The following is a 27855-nucleotide window of genomic DNA, read 5'->3' on the forward strand; positions in this document are numbered from 1 at the left end:
CGCTGAATAACTTTGCATTTACCAACCGATCGACTTTAACATACCTACATATTTTCAATACGTCAATTCAGTACAATTTCAACCATGGAACGCTTTACTCCAAAACAACGCGAAATCGACGCTATAAAACCCGATATGCTTGACAAGGTGATGACAAACGCAGAAAAAAGTTCGCAGTTTGTGATTGCTAATAAAGGTGGCCACTTGATTGATATTGCATACAAAAAATAGTTTTAATAAATCGTAAATAACCAAACCGAATAAAAATACCTCAATTATACAAATCAGTTGGTTTTTTTCCAAGTATTCAATGTTTTCATACCGATATAAAAGATAGCGCACCCTGTACATTTCGATCTAGCCATTCGGATTGGTTGGTGAAAATTCAAATTCAGATATTCTCTGCTCAACTCATACTCATACATAAACACTCACGGGCAATAAAATAGGTGTGCGCCCAATTATTTTGATCAGTTTAATTTTTTTTATTTTTTTGTTTATTTAAAGTCCATAGATTTTTTATAAAAGTTTACATTATATAACAAAACACGTCAAACTTTTTCTTCGAACTTTGCGAAACTTTTATGAGCAGTTTGCAAATTTTCACCGAAATTCCCATTTCGTATTTAGAATTTTTAGAATAATTTGCATTGCAGTTTTATGACCCATTCAATTTAGTTTACTAAGACGTAAGTTGCAAGTGATAACAAAATCCTGTTGATTTTCGAAAAAACTTTTGCCGACAGTGTCATGCATTGTCTTCCAGTTTTTGTCTGTACAAGTTTTTCATAAGTAAGGAAATAACTAAACCAAATCGTCCTTAAATTTAATTATATAAGTGATTAAATTTTAATTGTAAAAATGATTAAATTGATTAAGTTTTTTTTTTTAATTAATTATAAAAATGATTAAATTTAAAAGATTAAAATTAAATATTCTATAATTTTTCCATTGAAGAGTTTAAAAGCTAAACTGAATTTCTATTTCTACCTTCTTTTGCTTCTTTCATATTTCATCATTATTCGTAATTATTTTTGTTTGTGTGCTTTTTTTGATTGGAATTGTTTGTTTGTTATTTTTATATTGTAATTTATTTATTTTTTGTAGTTATATATTTCTTATTATTCATTTATTTTATTTTTTATTATTTATTTATTTTATTTTTTATTATTTATTTGTTTTTCATATTGTGAACCAAATAAATAGAAAAAAATCACATCAGCTGTTCTACCATCCACTACCTGTTCAATGCGCCTTCGCTAGTGCCATTTTGTGAGTCGGACATTTTTTTGAATTTTTTATATATTTCAATTGGACTTTTTTGTTTTAATTTTTTTTATTTTGAAATTTTATTTTTTTATTTGGTTTTCATTTTGAATTTTTAATATTTTTTAATTGATTTTTTTTTCTTAATTTGTCTTTTTTTTATTTTGAACTTTTTATGTTTTTTAAGCCCTTTTTCACTGTAAAGTAATTGTTAATATTTTTTTTTGTTTTTTTTGGACAAATGCTTCCTTATTTTATTTGTGTGTAATACATTTGCATTCTGTTCTTTTTGTCTTTTGTTTTGTTTTCCTTTTTGCTCTTAATTATTTTTTAGTACATTTAAGTTAAATATTTGGTTAAACCTATTTTTTGTTTTAAATCTAATTTAGTTTTATTTAATGTCGTAAAGTTTTATCACACCATTTGAATATATGCTGGCGGGGAGGTTTTCTGTCTCTTTCGTTTTTTCTTACTTTCATATAATTTTTTTTTTCTATTATTTTCCTTTTAAAAATTACAGCTGTTAAACTTGATTTGTAGACACCGATTCTCTGCAGAAAATCTTATTGTGAATAAAATAAGAAAAAAGGTCTTGAAAAAATGCTTATGGTTGATGGTATGAACATAGAATACGCAAAAAAGTTAGCATCAAAATTCATGCATTTTATTTTACACTTTTGTTTTTCGTTTGACGAATTCATATTTTGTGGTTTTTCATAATCATTTCAAAAATTTAGTTTACCTAAAACCAAGTATTTTTTTCCATGTTATTGCTTCTTTACTTTCATTTTTTACGTACCTACAAATACAAATAAATTTGTTAATGCCCACTGTAAACATAGTTTGCTGGCCTTCAGACTTCTTACTCCTATTGATTTACGCATCCATTTCACTTTTTTGCTCCCTATTTTATTACCTACTCCTGTCTTTTATTGCATATTTTGGTACAGCCTGCCCAGCAAATTAGAAACGACGGTGAATTGAAAAGTAAAAGAAATTTATTTTCATGTTACCATTACCACATTTAAGTATTTTGGGCATGTTCCCCAATTTTTCTGAAAATTCTTTTAATTTTTTATTTTTGTAATTTCGAAATTTTTGTACGGAGTTTTTAAAGTCAAAATCTTCTCCTACTTTTGATATTTTTATTTTCAGGATAAAATATAATAGAAAAGGTTAGAAATTTTGAAAATTTGTGTGTCGAGGTTTTTTAAAGAAAAATATCTTTCTTAATATAATTAAAAAAAAAAAAAACAATTTTATAAAAAATTTTTTTTTGTTCATAAATTTTGGGAAACATTTTTTTGTCATAAGTGAAACGTATTCATTTTAATATAGATATATTTTTTGGATTTATACATATATATAATTTTTAGAATGAAATATAAATTAAATATTTTTTTGGGAAAAATATTTACTTGTTTGCGAACATTTTTTTGTTTTAATTTTGGAAACAGACCCACCCTCAGATTTGTTTCTAACTTTTTTTTTTAGCTAAGACTATGCTCAGTACTCCCTGAAAGTTTCATAATAGGAAACTATTTCAATAACTTTTCTACTTAAATTCAAATACGTACGACGAACCAGAAACCAAAAATTCTGCTCCATCGAATCGCTAGGTTTTGAATATAACTCGAAAAGTTATGGCAATCGCACTACGAAACTCTCGAGGTAAAATGAAAAATAAAACAAAACAAATATGAAAAATCTGATTAAAAAAAAAAAAAAAATTTAACAAAAAATTTAAAATTTTTAAAAAACAAATTTGTTTTTAAGTATATTTTATTGTAAAATTAAAAACACATTTGAAAAAAAAAAAATTATTTGCCTTTGAGCCAAATACTATGATCAATTGACATGGAATCGCTCATCCAATGAAAATGTGCGAAAGAGATGGCTGTATATAAACCTTAACAATCAGTTATCGACTTTCCTTTTCTGCTGCACAGACTGTTCCGAGTACTACATAGTTTTTTGTTGTTGAATGATATCAGTGTTTCTCCTTCCGGATTTTTCAGCACACTCCTTTCACCTCAGTTTATCATTTATAATTTTATCTACATTTTAGAAATCTCTATTTGCTTCATATCAAATTGTTTAAAACCTATTAAAATATGTATTATGAATTTCTTAGTTTTAATACATTTCTATTATCAATATTCAATATATATTTTTATGGCTATTCAATTATCTGCTCCTTATCATCTATCGTTGAGTTGTGCTTTCTCTGTAATTGGTTATACTACTTTTCTTTCCTACGAAATAATTACATTCAGATCTGATAATCAATCGGGTGTCTGGTTATCAGTGAAGCCTCCTTATCAGTTAACGACACTTATGAAATCAGATCAAGGAAATGGAAATTTTTCACTTAATTAATTTTTAATTAAATGCTGCTATGAACTCGTGTGTGTGTGTATGAAATCTATACAAATAATTTTATCGATTGTTTCACAACTATCACAAATACTTAGTTTACGAGCAACTAGCTTTGTCAACTTAGTAATCTACTCAAGCGATGGAGAATCATAAATATTTTATGGTTAAGCTGATTTTTACACATTTTTTTTCTTTTCTCTAATAAATCAGTGAGCAGGTGGTCTTGAAACTTTTATAAAAAACTTGGTAGATGTGTTCTGATCGTGAAATAAAAAAATTATGTAAAGGAGAGACTGTTATTGGAGAGAACTTAATGCTGTCCTCACACCTTAAAAAAGCAAGCACTAGATTAGGAGGCTAGTCGCAAATATTGATTGTAATAGGCGAATAGAAAATATTAAAAAAAAAGTAGATTAGCAAGCTAGAATAGAGCTGCGGTTCTACGCATGAGAAGTACAAGCATGACGCACCATTTAGCGGATCATTCTGCTTAGACGTTTCTTTGCCAAGTACAGCCTTGAAGTGTTAGATCATCCACCTGACGAGTATATCGTCCCCTTAGTATAACAATAGCCTATGTGCTCATAGGCTATTATTTTTTTATTGAATTTTTGGATTCTCCATCGTCGATTTTATAAGTGGTCAAAATTTTGTCAAATTCTAGTTCCACAAAGTGGGTCAAAACGTCAGTCAAAAAATAATAAATATTTACAGACATAACGAGATTTGAGTGAGAGCTACTTTCGACAAAAAGTTTGAAATTCATTTTCTCAAAACATCAAAAAATGTATAGGCTATTTTAATACTAAGGGGACGATATGTACATCGTATCTTGCGGCGTACAACTTTCAATTGCTTCCTAAGGTAGAATCCGCTTTAAAAGGCACAAGATTTGAGTTCGTCCAAGCAGAGACAGAAAAAGCGGTATCCGTGCTGAAGAGGAAAACTTCCAGCAATGTTTCGAAAAATGAAAAATTCTCTAGGAGCTTTGTCGGCTTAGACCAGTAATGTGTATTGAAGTTGAGTAAAGGTAAATAATCATGAAATCAAAAATAAAAGTTTAGCAGCATCAGTCTCGTTATTTCATGACCACACCTCCCATGCATTGATTTCAAGCTTAAAGTAATGCCCCTCAAGTTTCACTTTTCATTTCTCGCTTTATCTTTCTCCTTCGCACCTTCAGTGTCTGGTTAATTTCATAGACTTTTATCACTTGTGTATTCTCAAAAATTATTCCATATCTACTTTTATTGAGCCTTTGCTGTATTTCTATATGTATTTTTGTGTTAGACATCGATAAATTTGAATATGCACCTAACATTGATTTCTACGTAAAAGTCATTAATTATTTGTTTTCAACTGCATTTTTTATATACAAATTAGCATACGAAAATACTCGCTCGTGAGCTGAAAAATTGCGTGCGTTTTTGTAACGAGCTGGCGAGTAAAAAAATCTGAAAACAAATTTGTTACGAAATTTTTGTTATTCAAATGAGATTAAAAAAACTCAAATCAGCATATGAAAATGCTTGCTCGTCAGCTGAAAAATTAGGTGCTCTTCAGTTGCGAGCTGGCGAGAAAAAATATTATTTTTTTGTGTGCAAACCTTTACTATCTTCTCCTTTAGTTTATAGCTCCTACCGAAATAATTTTTTCCGTTTGCAAGTTTTATTTTTTTACTCGCGAGTAAAATTTCGTAACTCACGGGCTAAGTTTTTCAGTTCGCGAGCGAAATTTTTTAGGTCGCGGATTTAATTTTTTAACTCGCGAGTTTAATGCTTGCGTTCGCGAGTTTAATTTTTCAGTTCGCGCACAAAATTTAACGCTTGCGAGTTTAATTTTTCTGCTCACGAGTATAATTTTTCTGCTCGCGAGTGTAACTTTCCAGCTCACGAGTTTAATTTTTCTGCTCGTATGCTTTGCTCTAAGCTTTCTAGCTAAGAAAAAAGCCTCGCGTGTTGAGGCAGAGAATATATACATAAGTACTATAGCATATCCTGTACCCCGATAAACGTAGGTGAGTAATCTCATACGAGATGTATGTACATATACATATATGCATGCATGTAAAGGGTGGTTAAATTTCAAGGGCCGATGTTGAATGTGAACCACACCTAAACGTCAACGACACCGTTGGACTTCTTTCTTTGGGGTTATTTGAAAGAAAAGGTGTACGTCGATAAGCCAGCAACAATTGAAGAGCTAAAGGATGAGATAATTCGGCACATTAACGGCATAGAACCTCAATTATGCCTCAGCGTCATCGAAAATTTGGACCATCGGATGGAGGTGTGCCGCCGAGACCGCGGCGACTATTTGGCCGATATTTTGTTCCATACGTAATTGAGCCATACCAATATTATCATAATAAGGAGAAATGACAACAATTTCCTAAAAAAAAAAATGGTATTTTATTCAAAATCAACATCGGCCCTTGAAACTTAACCACCGTTTATGTGTAAAAAATGCTTTGGTCAAATAGCAAATCATATTTAGTTGAATATTTCTTTTAATATTTAGTTTGTTTTTTTGCTGTTTTTTTGTTTCATTTCTATTAAGCTTAAAAATTTTACAAGCCTATGTATTTCATACCATTTCCTAATCATTCTCAATTTCATCCAATTCTATTCATCCACTTTTAGTATAATCCCCCTTTTTATTATTATATCGCCATTTATAAAAATTAGTGTTGCATTTTTTGTTTTTATTATCAATTGAGTAAGAAAATCTATTTGCATTTTATTGTGTTATTATTACTTGTTGTTGTTGTTGTTGCTGTTTTGTGTTTTTGCAAAAATAGACTTCACTACTATCACATTTAGTATTATAAGAGGTTAGACGGCAAATGCTGACATTGAAAGCGAGTTGAAAGCGCTATTTGCGCTCACATTTGAAAAAAGTTGTTATTTTACGTTATTTATATTAATAATAATAATATTTGTTAATTCATTTTTTTCTTCTTCCTCTTCTCTAATTACAACATTTGGGCTGTTGCTTAACAATTTTCGATTGCACCCGAATGTGTGGCTTCAAATGCAAATACATACGTGTGAATGTATGCGTGTATGACTTAGATTTTAAAAATTTGTAATTTTCATATATGTACACTACACATACATAGTATACTTGTTTGCTTGTATATGTTTTCTTTCATATTAATACTAATATCATAGCTATTTTGTGAGTATCGTTTGTATTTTTACAAGGATTCTTTTCTTTTGCAGCGCAAACGCTGCCTACTAACTAATTTACATACATACAGACAAGTAGCTTATTTATTTTCCTATAATACCATATTTGCCTTTTTATTTTTTATTTATAAATGGAGATGATAGTTAATGGTTATATAGAAGCGACAATTGTGGAAAAATTATAAAAATCGTTTTGTGAAAATTGTGTAGCAAAAGATCGCCTACCATAAGAGGGACTGCTGCATATCACGCCGTTGCTGCAAGAGTGTCATAATCTAAAATAAAAAATATATAAAATTTTTTCGGACAAGTATGCAGAAAAAACCGCCAGCTCTTGCTTCATGCTGTAATGAAATTTGATTTCGAGAGTTTAAGTGAGGGAATAATAATTTTGTATGCCATTGGTACTGGCACCCCATCTTCACTCAAATATGTTGCGCGTATTTTTTTTGGAAAGTAAGTAATATGACAATTGGAGAATATACAAATCTTCGTATCGAGTTACAGAATCAACGATGACTCTTCTCGTATATCTGCAGAGTTAGAAGCAAGAATAAACGACGCTACGCCCCCATATAAAAAGTTGACAAATATAGGAAATGACTGGATTTTGCTAAAATTGTGTCCTCATTACTTACTCAATGGTTGAACCATAGAGCCTCAATCACTAATTATTTGGCAAACAGGCATATTGGGTGGCCGATCGGGTGTAAAGAAGATGAAGGGAAGATATCGTGACGTATTTTACCCCCTCTACGGCGCAGCTGACTTTTTTTTTATTCTACTAAATGACAACAATACACAAATAAAATTTCAGCCGGTATTAAATGAGTTGTTAAATATTTTTTTCGACACGTTTTGCAGCATCCCACGCACGTACCCACCGCTACTGGACCAAGTGACGGTTGGTTTCGTCATCCATTGGATGGCGTCTGCCTTCAGCAAAAAAATCAGTTGGCAAGAAATGATGAGGTCGAAATGACCCCTGGCTCCCGCACTATATATTTGCCGTGCTCAAATCGACAACGCACTTGCGTCGTGTCGCATTCTCTTTGTGTATATGAGCAAGCACATGGTTCTCGCCAAATAGAACTCATCACGATATCTTCCCTTCATCTTCTTTACACCCGAACGGCCTCATCAATATGGCTGTTTGCCAAATAATTAGTGATTGAGGCTCTATGGTTCAACTATTGAGTAAGTAATGAGGGCACACTTTTAGCAAAATCCAGTCTTTGCCTATTTTTGTCAACTTTTTATATGGGGACGTAGCGTCGTTTATTCAGCCGGTATAAAATGAGTTGATAGAAATTTTTTTTCGGCACGTTTCATACCCTCCCACAATCACACCCACTGCGCGTGTGCCAGCTGACGTTCATTTACGTTATTCATGAAAGCTAAACCCATAGTATGGTAAGGAATTTAACGGTATAAAAACGCAGTCCAAAATCGATCAATGGCTCATGGACTAATAGATGAATTTTACCAGTACTGGCACCCCACATAAAATAGTTTTTGTTCGCGATTGTGACCCTATGTTTTTACTTACTTAATGATTTAAAGCAATAGATGGAAATTGTCTTTACTACAATACATTTTTACTTACACAGAGTTCGTAAAATGCAAACTGGCATCGATTTCTTGTTTTTTAGTATTTTGGTATTTTTTATTCTGACACTCTTGCAGCAAATGCGCAAAATGCTAGTCATTGGCGCCTTTCATCCTTTCAAAGTCAACCTATTCAAATAGGAATACATTCAAACTCCATGCAATGTGAAGAATAAGTACACACAATAAACAATTTTCAAAATCTACAATATCCTCAATATCCTCTTCCCAATATCCAATATCCAGAAAAATTAATTCCAATTTTTGATTTCGAAAATAATTTTTGTTCTCATATAAGAGCGTTGCCGAGGTATTCATGAAAGAAAAAAGAGGAAAACGACTTAGCACTCACGGTGAGTCTGCAGTATATTTTAATGGGGCATACTCGTACGAGTACCTTCCGCAAAGGAACTAGCAGTGCTTAAGAAGTCATATCTCATCAAAAACCAAAAACCCTCTGAAAAGGTCACCCACGATGACGGACATAGCCCACGTACGGCGATCAGCCCAAACTTAAATATTATATTGTATTACGTGTGCCATGGGGTAGGTTGAAGCGAGATGATTTAAAAAAAACTTCGCGAGCTTGTATACCATTCCGACCTAACAACTTCGATCCAAATCGTAGGTTAAGGGGCTAGTTAACTTTTTGGAATAAATAAGATTCAATTACTTATTCCCCTAAGGTATGCACATATTTTTTTTGAATATTTTCAATCTAGCAATTCAATTTGAAATTAGAGTTTCAGAACAACACCTTTTCCATATGTCAAATAGATGGGCTCTTAGATAAGTAAAATCATATATGAATTTGAATATGAATTTTAAAAATTTTGCTTGTGCCTACAAGGCGATAAAGTAGTGTCAAGTGAATCTGGAAGAGATGAAAATAGACGAGGATCTCAATAAGAGTATGAAGATGGAATTGCTACTAAAAAAATTCCAAATTTTCTGAGGCGAAAAAGTTGCTCTAATAATATAAAAGCTGTTCCATGAATACTACGAAAATGTATCCAAACTATGGGGTTCACTTAATTGAAATGAATTATTAGACTTCATAGTAGGGACCCATCTAAAACTGGCCAATATACTTACAGAAGCAATGACTCAAGCAAGTTGCTGTTCATGCAGTTGGTGTAGTCACACAAGAGTTCATTGGAAATCATGTGGCTAGTGGATAGTAGCGCACACCATTTGGCTGAGTGCAAAATTTCATTGCATGGGCACAAAGCTGGTAATGAAAGCGCTGGAGCAAAACAGTGCGAAAATGGCACTGATTTGCCATTATTTGATTGTGACGATAATACAGAGTTTATCGAGATACGTGAAGTATAAAGTTCCTGTTGCTCATGCAGTTTGTAAAAATAGTAAAATAGCAAAAAAAAAAAACGATATGAATTGCAATACACAGTTCAATGTATGCATTTAAGTGGTAAGTATATAATTTTGAAAATTTTTTAACTGCTGGTTATAACAAATACTCGCTGCTTGACTCTTTTTACTGCCAACCAATTATTTACATTTTGTATGCGTTTCCAAAATATTCTCATCGTAACGCCATTCAAAAGTATTTCTGGTATTTTTAAGTGAAACGTATTTTTGCTTGTCATGAGCCCCCAATTTGTGTCTACTTTTAGGCCACGAGATATGGATAAGCAGCATGTAAGCGTGGACTACTCGCCACGAATGTGTAACCACTAAAGGTGTGGCATAATTTTTAACTTAAATAAAAATTTTCACTTTGTCTTCATGCAAATAACCATTTTATGAGATTTTATGTGTTTTTGAATTATAAAGAAAAATTCAGTTTTTAAATTTACTTATTTACATTTTTTTCCGTAATTTTTTTTCACTTCAAATTAAGTTTAATATTAACTACCGTATTTCAGAAATTAATTTTGGTTGATGATGAACTGTGCTTTGTTTTTAAAAAGTTCTGCTTCAAATATTTACAACTGGTAGTTTCTAATTTATTTTTATTTTTCTTTATTATATTTTTAATTTTAATTTTTAATTTATTTTTAATATTAATATTTACTTTATTGGTTCCTAATTGCTTTTTTAATATAGACATTGCTTCTTCTTCTACTTCTTTTCGTCTTCTTTTTCACATCACTATCAATTACGCATTTAGTATTTTATTGAAAAAATGTAAAATAGCTGCCTTTAATCTCATATTTTCGTTTTTGTTTACGTTTTGCTTATTTGTTGCTTTCATGCTGCGAATATTTTTATATTGATTACATGTATATGTGTGTGTATGTATGTGTGTTTGATAGTGTTTCCTTAAAAAATGCATTTTTTTTGACATTTTTCATGCCTTTCAATTAGTTGATATTTCTAATGTTGAGCGACTTAACTTCAATTCTGTTTTATTATTCCTATTGCATTTACATATATCAAGTTATTGTTGTATGTCCTTTAATTTGTTGTTGTTCATGGTGCGTTTGATATGATGTTCATGTTCATTACTTTATAAATACACTTGTGCCCCTGTCTGGTTTAGTTATCCCTTCATCCTCATAGCCACAGTAAGCATTTGCGGTGTTAATCAGCGCCTGAAATGGGAATAAGTTAAGTGAAGGAAATGTTTTACATCAAATGAAATCTCTAAACTAAAAAAAAAAATAAAAAAAAGATTTAAACAAAAATCAACACAACAAATGTTTAGTAAAAACTGTATTTTTCATAGGGCAACATTTAAATCAGCATTGGCTATGAAGGCGGAGGCTTAAAACCCTAAGGTGTTATAAATCTAAGCTCGCATCTAAGGCGGAATCTAATTGACTTGATGACGGAGTTCGGTGCAATGAATTCAATTTAAAACCGCTTAGCTCTGAATACGACCCAGTACAAGGGATGCCATTGTCTGTTGAAACTTTTTCTATACCTGCTCATTGGCAAAACGAGAAACAAGTTGCCTGGCGGCTGGTTAAAACAGTTTCAAATCGGTTTCTATGGAAACAAATATCATCACAAACTACGAAAGAGAAGAGTGGCAAAAAAGTAAATATTTATTATCCAGCCAGTTAGTTAGCAGAGGAACACCTGAAGGCGGTGTGCTGTCCCCTCTTCTATGGGTGCAGGCACTAAACTCATTGCTAAAGAGCCTAGAGGAGAGAGGACAACACGTTGTTGCATATGCGGACGATGTTGCAATGGTAGTAAGGGGGAAATTCCCCAATACACTTATAGAAGTCATGCAGGATTTACTAAACATGGTTGAAAACTGGTCAAAAGCAAATGGGCTAAGCGTCAACCCCAATAAAACTGAACTCATCCTATTTACCAGGAAACATAAAATTCCGAATATAGCTCCTCCGACTCTAGGTGGAACGGCACTGTCATTTAGTGATGAGGCCCGCTACTTAAGTCTAATACTAGACCGAAAGCTAACTTTGAAGGCAAATGTCGAAGATAGGGTAAAAAGGGCGACAATAGCACTATACTCTTGTAAACAGCTGATAGGACTAAGTTGGGGTCTCTCCCCATCTATCGTATACTGGCTTTACACGGCAATTGTCAGACCTATCCTAACATACGGCATATTAGTAGTGGTGGCCAGCTTTAGATAAATTGTACATTAAAAGAACCATGGCACACGTACAAAGAATGGAAAGTCTTTGCATCTGCGGGGCCCTCAGAACCACACCCACAGATGCACTAAATATTATGCTTAACATTTTACCAATCGAGCAGTACGGTACAGCTGCCAAAGCAACTCTTATACTAAGAGAAATCGACCTACTCAGAACGTACCACAGAGGACACTCCTCAATTTTAGAACAATTCCCCTACATTCCCAGCACAACGGATTTCTGTAGGACCAAGGACATCAATTTTAATAAATCCTTTGTCACAGTATTTCCTTCCAAAGAGGAATGGGATAACGGGCTCATTGTTAAGATAAATGACTTAAACATCTTCACAGATGGCTCAAAACTGGACAACAAAGTAGGTGGAGGGGTCTACTCCGACAAACTCGGAGTATGCCAATCATTTCGCTTACCTGATCATTGCAGTGTATTTCAGGCGGAAGTCACTGCCATAAAAGAGGGGCTTAAAGAAATAAAAACGAGAGTATTATCCACAAATGAACTCTTCATTTACTCGGACAGTCAAGCAGCAATAAAAGCGCTGGAATCAAAAACGCACTCGTCAAAAACAGTTCTAGAATGTTTTAAACTACTAGATGACGTATCTAAGTGCTACAAGGTGCACCTTATCTGGGTACCAGGCCACAGGAACATTGCAGCAAATTGTAAGGCGGATGAACTTGCAAGAGCCGGTGCAACGCTCGATTTCGAACCGGATAAGGCGCTGGTACCCATGCCTATAGCCACTTGTAAAATACTTATGGACAGGGAAACCATCAAAAAGGTAAATACAATCTGGCAAAACCTCACAACATGCGAACTAAGCAGACAGATATGGCCGAACTGGAACAGCGGTCGATCGAAGATCTTGCTAAGATTCAACAGAGAATCTAAAGTGTGTTTTTTTTAGAGGTTAGGTTTTCAAGATGAAATAAAACGTATATAATTTAATGTTATGGCCAAGAATTTAGCTTTATTATAAAGATAAGGGTTTGCCATTATGTTTTAAAAATGATTTCGGGCAAGTGGCCGCCGCGGCTGGCTCGAATAAATTCCAGCCGAGAGGCCCAATTTTCGACCACTTTTTGCAGCAATTGGGGCCGTATGTCAGCAACAACGCGCCGAATATTCTCTTCCAAGACGTCAATCGTCTCGGGCTTATCTGCGTAGACAAGCGACTTCACATAGCCCCACAAGAAATAGTCCAGCGGTGTTATATCGCACGATCTTGGAGGCCACGCCACAGGTCCACGGCGCGAGATAATGCGCTCACCAAAAGTTTCCTTCAATAAATCGATTGTTGCGTTGGCTGTATGGCATTTGTATTTGTTGGAACCAAAGGTCGTCCACATCAACATCGTCCAATTCAGGCACGAAAAAGTCATTAATCATGGCCCTATAGCGCTCTCCATTGACTGTAACATTATGGCCGGCTTCATTTTTAAAGAAATATGGACCAATGATTCCCTCTGCCCATAGAGCACACCAAACAGTGACTTTTTGAGGATGTAACGGCGTCTCAGCAATGGCTTGTGGATTATGTTCACTCCAAATGCGACAATTTTGCTTATTGACATACCCGTTCAACCAAAAGTGAGCTTCATCGCTGAACAAAATTTTCTTGTGAAAATCGGGATCGGTGGCCACCTCGTTTTGGGCACATTCACCGAACGAGCGACGCGCTTGTTCAGATGTAAGTCTATTCATTATGAAATGGCAAACCAAACTGAGCATAAATCAAGTGACAGCTGTCAAAAAGACCATCTACGAAAAAAGCAGTGCCAACTTGAAAACCTAACCTCTAAAAAAAACACCCTTTATAAGAAAAATGATAGGTGTATTAACAGGTCATTGTTTAATAGGCAGCCACGCTAGAAGATTAGGACTACCTTACTTCGATTTCTGTAGAAGCTGTCTAAATACAGAAGAAGAGGAAACAGTCAGACACCTTTTATGTGAGTGTGAAAGCCTAGCTAGGAGAAGGCTGCTCACCCTCGATACAGCATTTCTAACCGATGTAGCGGATATAGCCCATCTAAAACTAACGAAGCTCTGCTGGTTTATTAAAGCAACCGGATGGTTTGAAAAGGAACACGTAGAGTAAGGATAAGCTCCAGTGGTATCACAATGGATCTGCCGAAGGTCTAAGTGTGTCTTACGACAACCACCCTACCTACCTACCTACCTATCCAGCCAGTACCAGCATATGTAATGTTGATGTTGTTCCATAAATGGAGGGGTCTACAGTTCTAAGCCAACTCCAAACGGCTGATATTTTTATGAGGAGCTTTTTCATGGCAGAAATACACTGGGAGGTTTGCCATTGCCTACCGAGGAGCGACCGCTATTAGAGAAATGTTTTTCTTAATTATAATTATATTATTAAAATTATACAAAAATAATGAACATTTAAAAAAGGAAGAAAAAAGAAAAATAGTCAAAATCGTTCCAATATGCATCGGGTGTACGATAAAGAGTGTTTCAAATAGATTCTTTCTGCACTCCGTCTTTGACTTTATGAAACCTGCTTTGATAACAAGTTTTCTCAACTAAAATTTGACTTACCTCGAATTGTTGCTGAACCGCTGTCAGTTGTACGCGTGGTCCTCAATTTTTTCCCCCATTCTCTCAGCCATCTCTTACTGCCGCTAGTCTTCCCGTGTATTTCTATGCATGTATGCGTGGGTGTGTTTGGTTCTGGTATTTCACATAGACATTTATAATATTTTATAAACTACTTTTCTTCGAATAACTATTTTCTAAATGTGCGTTTGAATATTTTCGTATGTCACTTTTTAAATTGTTTGCTAGTTTGTTTGTTCTATAACTATTAAAATTGTGAAGAATCAGAGTAAAATAATAAAAATTGACGGGTGTAAAAATTAAATTTTTTTTGCGAAGTGTATATTAAAAAAATTAAAATTTAGCTTAAGTTTTGGAGAAATAAAGCTCTGAAATTGTTATAAAATAATAAACAAAAAAATGTTATAAAATTAAAAAAATAAGCCGAAAAAATTTGTTTAAAAAAAAGAAAAAAAAAAAATTATTAGTACCGTTGCATCCGTTTTTTTTAATAATACATTTTTAGGATATATAAACACCCTATAATATTAACCTCTAAACAAACCGGTTTTTTGATAAAAGTATAAATATCTACATATATACGTAAAAGATATTGAATTATAACAAGATAAATGCAAATTTATTAAAATCGACGGTTAGAAAACGTTATAAAAAGTTCAAGGCAAAAACTTTAGTCCGTAATCAATTGGATATTGTATTTCGAAAAATTAAACGGAGCTATTGAAAAAAGAGAAAAGTTTAGAAAACTTTATAAATTAAAATTTTCGCATAAAAATTTTTAAGTCCTAAAAATATTGTATTTCAAAATATTTTAAAAAATATTTTGTAATTTGCTTCAAAATAAGGTAAAGAGAGGAAAGTTGGCATATTTTATTGATAGATTTTTGTACGCTTTTGATAAATATTATTGTAATATCTTAAAAAAATTATTTTCAGTAGAAAATTATATAGAATAAATGAAATAGAAAAGAAATTTCGTTTTTGGAAAAAATTTTTTTAAAAAAATAATAATAAGAATCAACAAACTTCGTTTTTGAGAAAAAATATTTCCCGACAAAAAATAAAGAAATTACGTTTATGAAAAAAAATATACTTTGAATAAGAAAATTCAGAAATCTGATTTTTGAGAAAAATTAATATCTTAAAAAATATTTTCCAATAAAATATTAAGAAATTTCGTTTTTGAGAAAAAAATAATTTGCAACACAAAATAAATAAATTACGTATATGAAAAAACAATCCTAAATTTAAAAACTATCTTAAAAAAATTTTTCAATTTTTTGTTGTGCACTTTTTTTCCAAACATTTTTTCTAAATTTTTTCTAAATTTTTGAAATTTTTTGTTTATTTAATTTTTTTAATATTTTTTTAAATTCGGTGAGAAATAAAGAAAGATTTAAAAAATAGTCAAATAATTAAAATTTTTTATTTAATTATTCACACAATTTTTCAAAATTTTTAATAACGTCTTTGGAAAAACTTAATATTTAAAAAAAATTGTTAAATAAAAGATAAAAAAATTACTATTTAGAAAAAAGTTAGGCTCTTAAAAAAACATTCTTCAATAAAAAATAAAGAAATGACTTAAAAAAAATTGTTTATTAAAAAATACATTTTTTAGTTTTTTTCCAAAAAAAAATTTTTTTTTAAGATATTATTTTAATATTTATTTAAATTTCGATTAGAAATAAAGAAAGATTTTAAAAATAGGAAAAAATCGAGCTTAGTCGAAAAATTTAAATTTTTTATTTACTTATTGACACAAATTTTTCAAAATTTTTAATAACGTTTTTGGAAAAACTTAATATCTTAAAAAAATTGTTGAATAGAAGATAAAAAAATGAATATTTAGAAAAAAGTTAAGCTCTTAGAAAAATATTCTCGAATAAAAAATTAAGAATAGCCTTAAAAAAATGTTTATTAAAAAAAAAATTCTTTCATTTTTTTCCAAACATTTTTTTTATTTTTTCCCAAAATAAATTTTTGTTTAATTTTTTTCCAAAAATATTTTTTTTGAATTATTTTTTAATTTCGATAAGAAATAAAGATAGATTTCAAATAATCAAACTTAGTCAAGAAATTAAATTTTTTTCTTTAATTATTGACTCAAAAAAAAAAAAAAAATTCAAAATTGTTCCATATATTTTTCAGTTCGATTTCTCAAACTAAAATATTAACGATCCATATTTTCTTTAATGGCTTGCCATAAACTTGCCACGCAATCAAATGCAAAACGAAGATACGAACACAAAAACAGATTTGAATAAAACAAAAACTATTATGTTTTATTATTTTTTATATTTGTGATTTTCACTTGATGCCTTTTCTGTATTATAAATTAATGTAAAAATTTATAATTGATATACTTAGATAAGTGGAAAAAATAATACATAATTAATAATACACAAAAATTAAATAGAACCAAATTCGTTTGTGTTTGACTTAAAATAAAAATTTCATTGCTTTGTAAACAAAATGGACAAAGCGATTGCGCTTTTCATAGTTTATTATTTATATATGTACATACATATGGTTTGATGTTTTAAATGTATTTTTATTACAATAATAACTTTTAAAAATATATTCGCTTTTAAAGATTAATTATAGACCAGGAAAAACCGAAAAATTGTAGAAATAAAAAAATAAATAGTTTTGTTATAATAATTTTTATGCAAATCAAAAAGAAATTGAACAGCGACTAGCAAACCAAACACCATTTAAATCGCAGTAGTGAGAGCCTTTTACAATTTAAGTATTAAAAATAATTATTTCTTAAATTTTAAATTTCTAAAATTTTCCAGTTACGAATATAGTTTCATTTTTCATTACAAACTAAAATGACTTTTTATGCGAATACACTTACATATGTACTAAAATGTGTGAATTGTAACCGTTTTCTGTATAATTCACGCAAATTTTTAAATTAGAGAAAATGCCGAAAATAAAATAATTTTTTCCAATTTTGTTTTGTTTTTTTCTTGTGATATTTTTACACTGCTTTAATCCCAAGAACTTTGTCTTAAACTTATTTTTTTCTTTTTATATTCTACAGCAAATAATTATATTTAAATTTGTTTGGGGTTTTGCAATTTAACCTTTTTTTCTTTTTAAGTATTTATTTTTTGTGTTTTTTGTTTTTTAATATTACATTTTGAGTTGTCATTTCTACTGTTCTTCGTCGGCCTTTGACGTAATTTACAAAATTATAAATTAGAAAATTAAAATCGCTTTTAAAAGTTAAAAGGTGCATGTATATCCATACATATTTTTCTTTTAAATTTAATAAATTTCTATTTTAAAAAATTTTCCTTATTACAATTCATTTGTGAATGCCTCAACGCATTAGCCGCTACAGCCGCTGTTACATACGAAATTTCTCCGCTACTCTTGCACTTCTGTACTAATACCTTTGTTTCACCAACAGCCAACACTCAATCAACCTCTTCTTCTTGTTCTCTTTCTTAAATATTTATTTACAGCTAAAATTATAAATTTATTTTTACATAGTTTAATACTTTACATAAAAAACTACACACGCAATGTAGCTGAGATATTATCGGATAGAATAGCTGATGCTTTGCAAAATTTGTATTTCTTTTTTTTTTTTTTTTTGAATTTACCATTTCGGTTTGTATGTATGTATGTATGTTTTATATAATTGTATCGATTTTAGGTTGCAGGAAATGTGTAAAATATATTTCATTGAAATCTCTGTGAAATATTTTTAACTCATTTTTCCCCTGCTGCCATACAATTTTTTTCTGGACTCACTTTTTCTGCTGCTGCAAACCTTTCGCTTCTCTTTTTACTATTTTCGACTTCTTGTGATTATATACAAAAATGGCAAACATTTTGTGTTCTATTCGATATGAAGATGGATTTTGTTTTTTTTCAAAATTGTGATTCGATTTAATCTTCTGCGCAATGTTCAAGCGATTCTAGTGATTTGCATGATGACTCGAGTTTAAAATGTGTATGTGTGTGTGCGTGCGTGATGAGCTGACATGCATGCGTTTGATATTACAGTTTGGTGATACGTTTTTTATGCCGAATATAATTCACTGTCCTCCAATTCCGCTGCAATATGAAAAATGTGCTTGTAAGGGACTCACACAGTGAATAGTTCAGATATTCCATACGCCGTCCTGCAATTCTGATACGTCAGTGCGAAATTTTGCGTAGATTGCAAAATAGGACACGAAGAAAGTAATGAAAAATTTTCCACACAAAAAGTAACAAAAGCAGTGCCAATGGTTGAAAAAATATTAAAGAGCTTTCCCACCGAGAAAGAAATTTATGAAATATTTTGTTATAAAAAAATTTATTTTTAAGTATTACAAAATATGCGGAAGATATGTTGCCATATAAAGGGTGGTTAAATTTCAAGGGCCGATGTTGAATGTGAACCACACCTAAACGTTAACGACACCGTTGGACTTCTTTCATTGGGGCTATTTGAAAGAAAAGATGTACGTCGATAAGTCAGCAACAATTCAGGAGCTAAAGGATGAGATAATTCGGCACTTTAACGGCATAGAACCTCAATTATGACTCAGTGTCATCGAAAATTTGGACCATCAGATAGAGGTGTGCCGCCGAGGCCGCAGCGGCCATTTGGCCAATATTTTGTCCCATACGCAATTGAGCCATACCAATATTATCATAATAAAGAGAAATGATAATAATTTTCTAAAAAAATTGTATTTTATTCAAAATCAACACCGGCCCATAAAACTTAACCACCCTTTATAACATAAAAAAAAGTGGCAAAAGATTTTTTGAATTAGTCAGTTCGGAATCTCTATGGAGGTCGCTTTTAAGAAACGGCGATCTCAAAATAGACATGAATACATTAAACGCACTGGCGACAATATTGCAGAATTTATCTGCAATGTTTAAAAGAGGTTTTACAGTTTGTGAACTGTTTTCAAAATCTTTTCAAAAAGAACATATTGGTAGGTAAGTATTTTTTATAAATTCTTCCTCCACTAAGGCTACTCGACTATGTAAATTTATCTAAAGCGATAATTGAAAAAAGTACTGCGTTAAAATTTTAATAAGACACCAAGCTTTCATCAAAGTTTAAAGCTTTTCAACGTAAGTTTTACGAATACAGCTACTTCATACAAAAATGTCAAGCTTTCACAATTGTTTTCAAACGCGTTTGGGGAAGTGAGTAGGTAAACCAACAAAGGAAGCTTAGCAAGTTTTTGCCGACTGCTTAGCCTTTCGCGATGAGAGCGATAAGTGACAAAAGTGTTGCGTCAAAATTTTCATAAGACAACAAGCTTTCATAAGGTAAGAAGCTTTTATAAAATCATAAGCTTTTATAAAGTAAGAAGCTTTCATAAAGTAACAAGCTTTTTTTGAAATAAGAACCTTTCTTAAATTAAGAAGCTTTTATGAAATAAGAAGCACTATGCCATTGCTGTAGATTTACCATTTTAGGTAGAAAATCCTTGACTGAATTGGAAGATCTCAGTACAGTGGAAATCAGGGATCCTCTAAAATTTTGTATTGGTATACACTCGTTTTAGGTGAGATAGGGATAAGTGGCATTACGTGGCATCACAATGGACTATGAGCCTGAGTGTGTCCCACAACGCTTCAACCCGCTTCAACCTAACCTAACCTAGCAACGTTGCCTAGGTATATTTGTTTCCAAATGAAATATTCTGAAAGCATGATTTCACGAGATGTTGCAGCAATTTGGCCATAAAGTACTTCCACTTTGGGCATCATCTCTATGAAAGAGTTTATGTGAATAACTAAAATTATAATTCTTCCCGGTGGAGGTAGAAGAGGCAGAGGAAGGCCGCCTTTACATTGGAAAGATCAAGTGGAGAAAGACGCGGCATGCCCAACTGTTGCGGGTTAGCACAAGTACTAACCTCTAACCTCTGCAGTGCATGCTGCTAGAGCGTGACAATAGCTGCTAGAGACGAGTTCGGAGGTTTCTCCTTGGCTGACCAGAAAATTCCAAGCCACAAAAGAAATCGATTGAATGAATTTTGCATGCAGTCAATAATCATTTTATTAGCCATGGATTTTATCAAGTCTACATAATTCAAAATGTGATTTATAAAACATGAAAGGAAATACAAAACAACAAAAAAATAAATACAGCTCACTTACCTCTCTCTCAACTTTTCATTGTGGGTGTTTTTGTTTTTTTGAGTAATTTGAGGAAACGCTGAGTGCTTTGCAGGACAGTGAATGTATTGCAGTTATTTAAATGTGGAATTTTTGTGAAAATTTTTGGAGGAATTTCTATGTATTGCTCTTTTGCTTTTAGTATTGATTTATGTAATGATGTAATGATGATTATGTGATTTGCTTATTTATGTAAGTATGCACTAAAGGTTATGCAGGCTACAAATTAGTACTTTTTGTAATTGTATTTGTATTTGGATTTGCTAAAGCTGTATCCATGTGAAGCTGATTGCTGGATTTATTACACTTCTCTTAAAATAATTTATGTATACGAGTATGTATGTATGTATGTAAGTGCCTGTAAATGTTTTTGTGATTTTAAATTAGTTTTCGTGATTTGGTTATTGCTTCGAAATTTTATAGTTATGAAATTTTGATCAAATCTTTGTTAATCGATTAATCGAAGAACTGATAAAGCTCATGATATAAAAAACAATCTGAAGAAACGAATAACGAAATCGTTGTTTGATATTCTAAATAAAAACCATGGTTTTCGCTTTCCTTATAACAGACATTTTTCCTGTTCTGTTTTTTTTTAGTTAACAAAATTTCTGCTTAATTGAGCTACTGATTAATCGATTATGCTGCATATTCTTAATTAGTTCTTAGCTGCATCGATTAAATGCTCGAGTGAGTTGCATGAGTCTAAAGCTTCATTTCGGAGCTATTTTAGTATAATTGCTATTGATTATTTTCTAATTTCACAGTTACTAATATTTATTTATGCTTTAAAATTTATAAATTTTATTCAAATGCTTGCTTGCCTAGTGCTTTTGCTGCACTAAGATTAATACTATTTTCATTAATTCTCATTGAAATTTCATTTAATACTAATTTGCGCGATACATTTTGATTTTAGTTCATAATATCTATGGTTTTTTGTTTTTTGTTGTTTGCTTTTTCGAGAATGTGAAGTTATAATTTTTTATTATAAATGATGTAGCCTTCATGTTTTTTTTTTTTCTAAATAAAGTAATAGCATCAAATCAAATACTTTTTCAAAGAAATTATTTCTCAGAAGAATGAAATTGTGTAAAAATTAAAACCAGAAAGCTTTTCTTGGACCCAATTATTTTACGCAGAAATTTGGCACCTCAAACCCAAGCAAAGGGAAATGAGAGGAGCGCCGGCTCATAATTCGAATGTTAAATGTAGAGATAGTAAATCTCTGTATGAGTATGCGAGCAGGAGGGAGTGCCAGCAAAGAGACATAGGGTGCGCACAGGGTGACTATTAAAAATGATTTGGCTGTAAAATGTAGAGATATTAAATCTCTGTATGAGTATGCGAGCAGGAGGGAGAGCTAGCAAAGAGACTTAGGGTGCGCACAGAGTAACTCTTAAACGTTTTTTATTTATTTATTTATTGAAAAGAGTAATAATTATTCCACTTAAAAGGTAAGAAAAAAAGGAACAAGCACTGGCTGCTAAGACCTTCGGCTATTGTTTTAAATGGTTAATAATATAGATAAAGAAGACAGGGTGACTGTTAAAAATTACCGCTGCAAATTTTTGCAAATTTTTTTTAGTGTGAGGGGGAAATTCTTATTTGGTACTCAGGCTACGCTGCTTTTGCCATTAGTCGTGTAAATTTTACTTTATTTCACCCAAATAAAGAATACTCGCAGTTTTATGCTGCCTCTTAGGCATTTAGGGTAACTCTTAAAAATTTCAGATACAAATTTTTGCAAAATCTGTTTAGTGTTACCTAGAAATTTTTATTTGGTATTGAGGCTACGCTGCTTTTGCCCGCTAGGCGTGTAAATTCTAATTTTTTTCACACGAATAAAGAAGACTCTCAGTTTTATGCTGCATTTTAAGCCTTACTAAAAAAGTCGTTTCTTAGAGAAAACTGCACTCAATGGGCGACTTTCGCTATTAATTTGATATATTTTGTCCACGGCCATCGCATTCGTAAGGCCACAAAAAAGCCATTCCAAACCACTTTGAGACTGAAGAATCCGAAGTTGTCGCATAACATGAAAATGGTGGTCTTAGCAAAAATTGCGGTTTTTTGGTGTGAAACTTAAGCTTTACATAGAATATAAATATTTTCTCACAAAGTACACTGCAAGTGTGCGAAATTCGTAACTTCTCGCGTCAATGGTTTATGTCAAAGTAGTTATTGTTGTTGTAACAGCATAAAATATTCGCCATAATCAATTGGCAATTGCTGCTATAGAGAACGTGCTTTTCTGCCTATCATTCTGGGTTATTATGTCCAAGCAAACGCAGCTCTTCACATGCGTCCCATGCTTTGATTGGGTGAGAGGTGGCTAAATCCTGGTTCTTGTTCGGAAAAAAAGGATAACAAGCGCTTAAAATGGTTCACGAAAGATTTCTGGTGAATATATTAAATGAGTAAAAAATATTTTTTTTTCTTTTAATAAATTTCGTTTAAAGGACTTGGAGTCTATTTGTAAATATTCAGAATTAGTTTATAAAATTAAGAATTTGTTCAAGACATATTAACATATTAATATACTTTTTACCATTACAAATACAACACACTCTCAACTCATCCATCGCCAGTCAACACTAAAGTAAAGCCACGTAGTTAAGTAACTAGATATTTTACGTGTATTTGGAAAATACCTTTTAAACGCACCATTCATGTCATTTAGAAAACCCTAAACATCACATTGCTGTTCCCTCTTTCGAGCAGTTCGATTCGTATTTAATAGTATACTAAATTTAATCACTAGTTCTCTTGCACTCCTGCTTCTACTACAGATGTATGCGCAGTGGAGAGAATAAAGAAGGTGGCGACATCCGCTAACCATTCGCCCGCGCTCAGTGAATTTGACAGCATCAGCTGATTTGCTGACGTAATTATTGGATGTTTGTTCTCATTTTATTATTGTTTTTCTACTGGTGTCTCATTTCTATTGTTATTTACGTGCAAATTTATCCTCTTACGCCGTTCCCTTTCTTGTTTATCCAATTGTTACGTCACAGCCAGAAATACTCTCCCGGATGTCGTAATTTTGTTATCCATCATTCTTGCTAGGCAAGCGCGTACATGCACGCATGTATGTACTCTCTGCTTAGCCGAGTCACTCAGCTTTTCAATAGAACCCCTTGCCGCTGCTCATCATACTCAATACAGAAGCACCCAACTTCCAACTGAATCACATTAGTCATCATTTGAGTGTATTATAGATATTATCGGCCACCTCCTCCAGTTCGTTCGCAATGCTCGCAGCTGTAGTGCTAATACTTCCGCCGCCGCCGCTGCCGCCATTGTGCGCCTCATACGCCGTCGTATTACCTTCTAATGCCACTGTGGTTATATGCGCGCGACTCTTGCTGCCCACCTTGTTGCGCCTCGCCGCGCGCCCAATTTGCTTTTCACCACCGCTGAGCGGTTCTTCACCGAGATATACAGTGTGATAGCTCACCGGACTGACGGCGTTGCAATTGATTTGCACGCGACTAATTGCCAACCCAGTTGGCGCCGATCTGTCGCTAGCCACAGTTTGTCCACTCGCTGATTTACTCAATGCACCGGCCACATTGTTGCCACTCAACGCTGGTGTAGGACACTCGATTGCGGTGTATGTCAGCGAAGCGTAGTCACCATAGTCGTCGGAGATCTGCGTGGAATGTGTTTCATTGGAAAAGGTTTCACGTGTGGCCGAAGTGCAAATGCCACCCATGGCCGAGACAGTAGTGCCAGCTGCCGCCGCCGATGTCGAAGATCCTGCCGCATTATGACTTACATTGTCGTGACATATTTCCGCATAGATATTCTCTTTGTTGTAGTCGATCAGATTGAGCGCTTGACAGATGTTGCCCGTTGGATTGTCGGATGCTGATTCGTCGCTTGAAAGCACCAGCGAATCGCGCACACTTGAATAGGGTAGATCGTCTATTAGACTGGTGGGTGTGAGTGGTGAGGCAAGTGCAGAGTGGTTGCCCAAAATGCCAAGACTGTTAGCAACGCCAGCGTTACCTGCGAGCAATGAAAGTCCACCGGCAGCGCGTCTGCCTGTCACCGGTTCGCCAATATTGAAGTCAAGTCGCCTATCAGTAGCTGTTGGTTTTGCCACAACGCCATTGTTAGTGTTGTGCTTCAGCTGTGCCATGGAGCGTTTGTTATCGTGCAGCTGCATTTTTTGTGGCAGCGAAAAGTTGAGCAGCTGATGCAAGCTCGAGGAAGATTTACTGTACTGGCGCGTTTTCACGTGAAATTCATTGTACAGCTTTTCGGTAATGAAAGATTGTGGTATGGGATCTTGATTCTCAAGGTCCTCCACATCGGTGCCCGCTTCTGAGATAGTGTCATTTGGTAGTAAATCGGGCTTACGCGATGCAGCACCGCCACTGATGAGTTCAATATCCTGTAGCGACATAGATTTTGTCATCAATTTTTTGCCGCGCGTTTCGACTTTTTTCAATTTCTCATCGATGGTCGCCAATGTTGTGGTTTCTGTGTCCGAACAGCCAATGTCCGATGCGCCACCACTTGGCTCCGAAAAACTCTCGTGTACATCGTGAGTTTGCGTATTTGGCTTATCGCCAAATCGTTCCTGTAACAGCTTAGACATATCCGAATAGCGTTCCATGCTCATACGCTTCGCCTGCACATCCAGTTCGTAGGAGGTCATCGTGTGCGCAACATGCTTGTCCTGCTTGCGGAACCATTTCTTCTTCGTCGATTGGAAAACTTTCATCTTCTCGGTAATGCGATTTGCGCTGCTTGTCGCACTCTCGAATGCAGCTTGCGCTGCTGCCTCTTTCGCCTCTAGATTGGCGAGATCCGACTTGCTAAGAAAGATAATTGAGTCTTCCTTTTCGTGCGCTGGTATCGTCGTTTTCTCGCGCCTCAGCAACTTTGGCAGATGCAAGGGTTTTAGGATTTTCAAACCTTCCCCACGACTTTTCGAGCCCGAGCGCTCCGGACGGTGCAGTATCTCCACCTCAACCATCTTCAAGAATTGATCACAATTGAATTGACAAAATTTCAGTATGTTTTGCACATTGGGGTTGGCGAGCATACGTTGCTCGCTTTCGAAACCGAGTGAGCTCTTCAGCAAATTCATCTCCTTCGACAGATGCAGTTTGCGTAAGTGTAGTGGACTTTGCACCTCCACATCTTCAATGGGGCAGGCGATCACCACGTTCTCGGTGGTTATGTGCGTAATGCACACATTGTCGGGTATCGCGCTATTACAGCCATTCGGTCCGGAAATGTAGCGCAGTGTAAGCGGCAATTCACGCTGTGGCGTTATCAGCGCTGTTATGCGATGCACACAATCGGGATTGACCTTCTTGTTCGCCTCGTTGCCAATGCCACCAAGCTTCTGCAGTATTTGTGGTATGCCCGGCTCGATTTCGTAGAATTTGCCTTTTGTGGAGAGCGACACGTACAACACCTGCCGGTTCTCGTTTAGCAATTGTGCATAGCGGCCCTTCTCCTTTTCACGGCCATGATTGTTATACGCTTTTGCGGTTACTCCACCGGTACAACCGATGGTAGCGTGATCTTGTTTGCCATCTTCGAAAACGGCAAGCAATCGAAATACTTGGCCACCTCGCGCAGTTGTCTTCACATATTGTGGTCGGTTGTTGGTCGGTGGTGGCGGTGGTTGGGAGTATATTGGTATGCAACCCTCCGTGGGTGGGTTATTTACGTTGGGCTGGGATTCCGTAAAGGCGGGCATATTGTCGACTGAGACGAATTTGTACACACGTTCGCGCACCAGCTGTATGAGCGAGGTGTAGAGTGTCGCTGTGGGTATACCCTTGTCGTTGAGCAGAGAAAAGTAACCTGCAAGAAAAATTTAAAAAACTGTATTAGAGAAAATTTAAAAGAATGTTTTATGTAATTGTTTTAAAGTTCTATTTAAGGTAATGGCTATAAATATGGAAAGTTCAAACAAGGGGGAAAAATCTAAGAACTAACAAATAGGAAGACCCCCAAACATATTGCAGTGTCTTTCTAATTTATTGATTAAGCTTTTGCTCTTTTGTAGTTCTGTGGGCGGTTGTTCAACTCTTCGAATCTTGTTCCGCAAAAATTAAAAAGTATGGCATTTCCATTCACCCGTCCTATAGATTACATGGAAATCCAATGTATGTTAAATACTGATACAGGTATAGGATCTCTAACGAAGTGGGCACCAACTCGATATGATGAACTGAAGAGGCTTTACTTTCGAAATGTTTTTGTGTGGAAGTGCAAAGCTTCAAACCTAAGTATGCCAGAAGGAATGAATACAGGAAAGAAGCTGAAACCGCCAGACAAGTGCTGCACTGATGCAGAAGCGGCACAAACACCTCGGCAAACATATTTTGCCAGCCGAGGAAATAAAACTCAGTGTAATAGGACAAATACTAAAATTTATTGAGGAGCTTGAGCTCAGAGAAATACTCTGAATCCCGAAAAGCGGCACAGTACATCTTTGAGGTCACTAAAAATAATAATAATACCCAGCATCGTAACCCGTATGGTATACTTTCAGAGCTGGAGTGTTTCTGCCTATTATAATCAAGCCAGCGGAACCGCTGTATGTCTATATCGTTGTAGAGCTCATACAACGAGAGATGTCGAAGAACTATTTTTAATTTACATATCACAATTTTCGAGATGATACAAATTAAAGACTGGATTATTGGTTATCGGTTGTTATGATAATAAGACCAATGATAATATACGGAGCGGTGGCTTGGGCATCGAGAATCACCTACCCAGCGATGATATCACTAAAATCATCAAATTCCAAAAGAGGTTCAGAATTGAACCGGACGATAAGGTAAACTCGAGTAGATCTGCATTTGAAAGGAAACTCCAGGAGTGTATGCTGTGCTGGCATACATATGGCATGGGCACGAAGGCATGGGCGCTGGAATATATGCCCCCAGAACCAAGCATTCTGCGCCAATGGGTACTTTTCCAAGCATCTTCCAAGCGAAGATGTATGCTATCTGTGTATATGCAGAGCTAAACTAAGACAGAAATTTGCGGAATGAGCGAATAATCATTCTGAGCGACAGCCAGGCGGCACTCAGGCTCTG

General features: G+C 34.0%; 1 protein-coding gene and 1 long non-coding RNA gene across 6 annotated transcripts in view; both read right to left on the reverse strand.

Moving 5' to 3' along the window:
- Window positions 1-1083: 1083 nt before the first annotated feature.
- Window positions 1084-15010, reverse strand: LOC128864259 (uncharacterized). Its single transcript, XR_008454663.1, has 2 exons — window positions 14606-15010; window positions 1084-11002 (listed from the first exon to the last, which is right to left on the reverse strand). It is a non-coding gene; the product is annotated as an uncharacterized LOC128864259 (long non-coding RNA).
- Window positions 15011-18195: 3185 nt separating this feature from the next.
- LOC128864965 (uncharacterized) overlaps window positions 18196-27855 on the reverse strand; it is a 331205-nt gene continuing 321545 nt past the window's right edge. For 3 of the 5 annotated variants that reach the window (XM_054104783.1, XM_054104782.1, XM_054104784.1), the window contains one exon: window positions 18196-26608. In XM_054104783.1, coding sequence (XP_053960758.1) covers window positions 23979-26608 — 2630 coding nt within the window. In that variant the 3' untranslated portion in view covers window positions 18196-23978. The remainder of the gene's footprint in view (window positions 26609-27855) is intronic. The other 2 variants (XR_008454730.1, XR_008454729.1) reach the window with 2 other exon arrangements.

This window comes from Anastrepha ludens, chromosome 5 (assembly GCF_028408465.1).
Source record: "Anastrepha ludens isolate Willacy chromosome 5, idAnaLude1.1, whole genome shotgun sequence".
In the NCBI taxonomy this organism is placed as follows: Eukaryota; Metazoa; Arthropoda; class Insecta; order Diptera; family Tephritidae; genus Anastrepha; species Anastrepha ludens.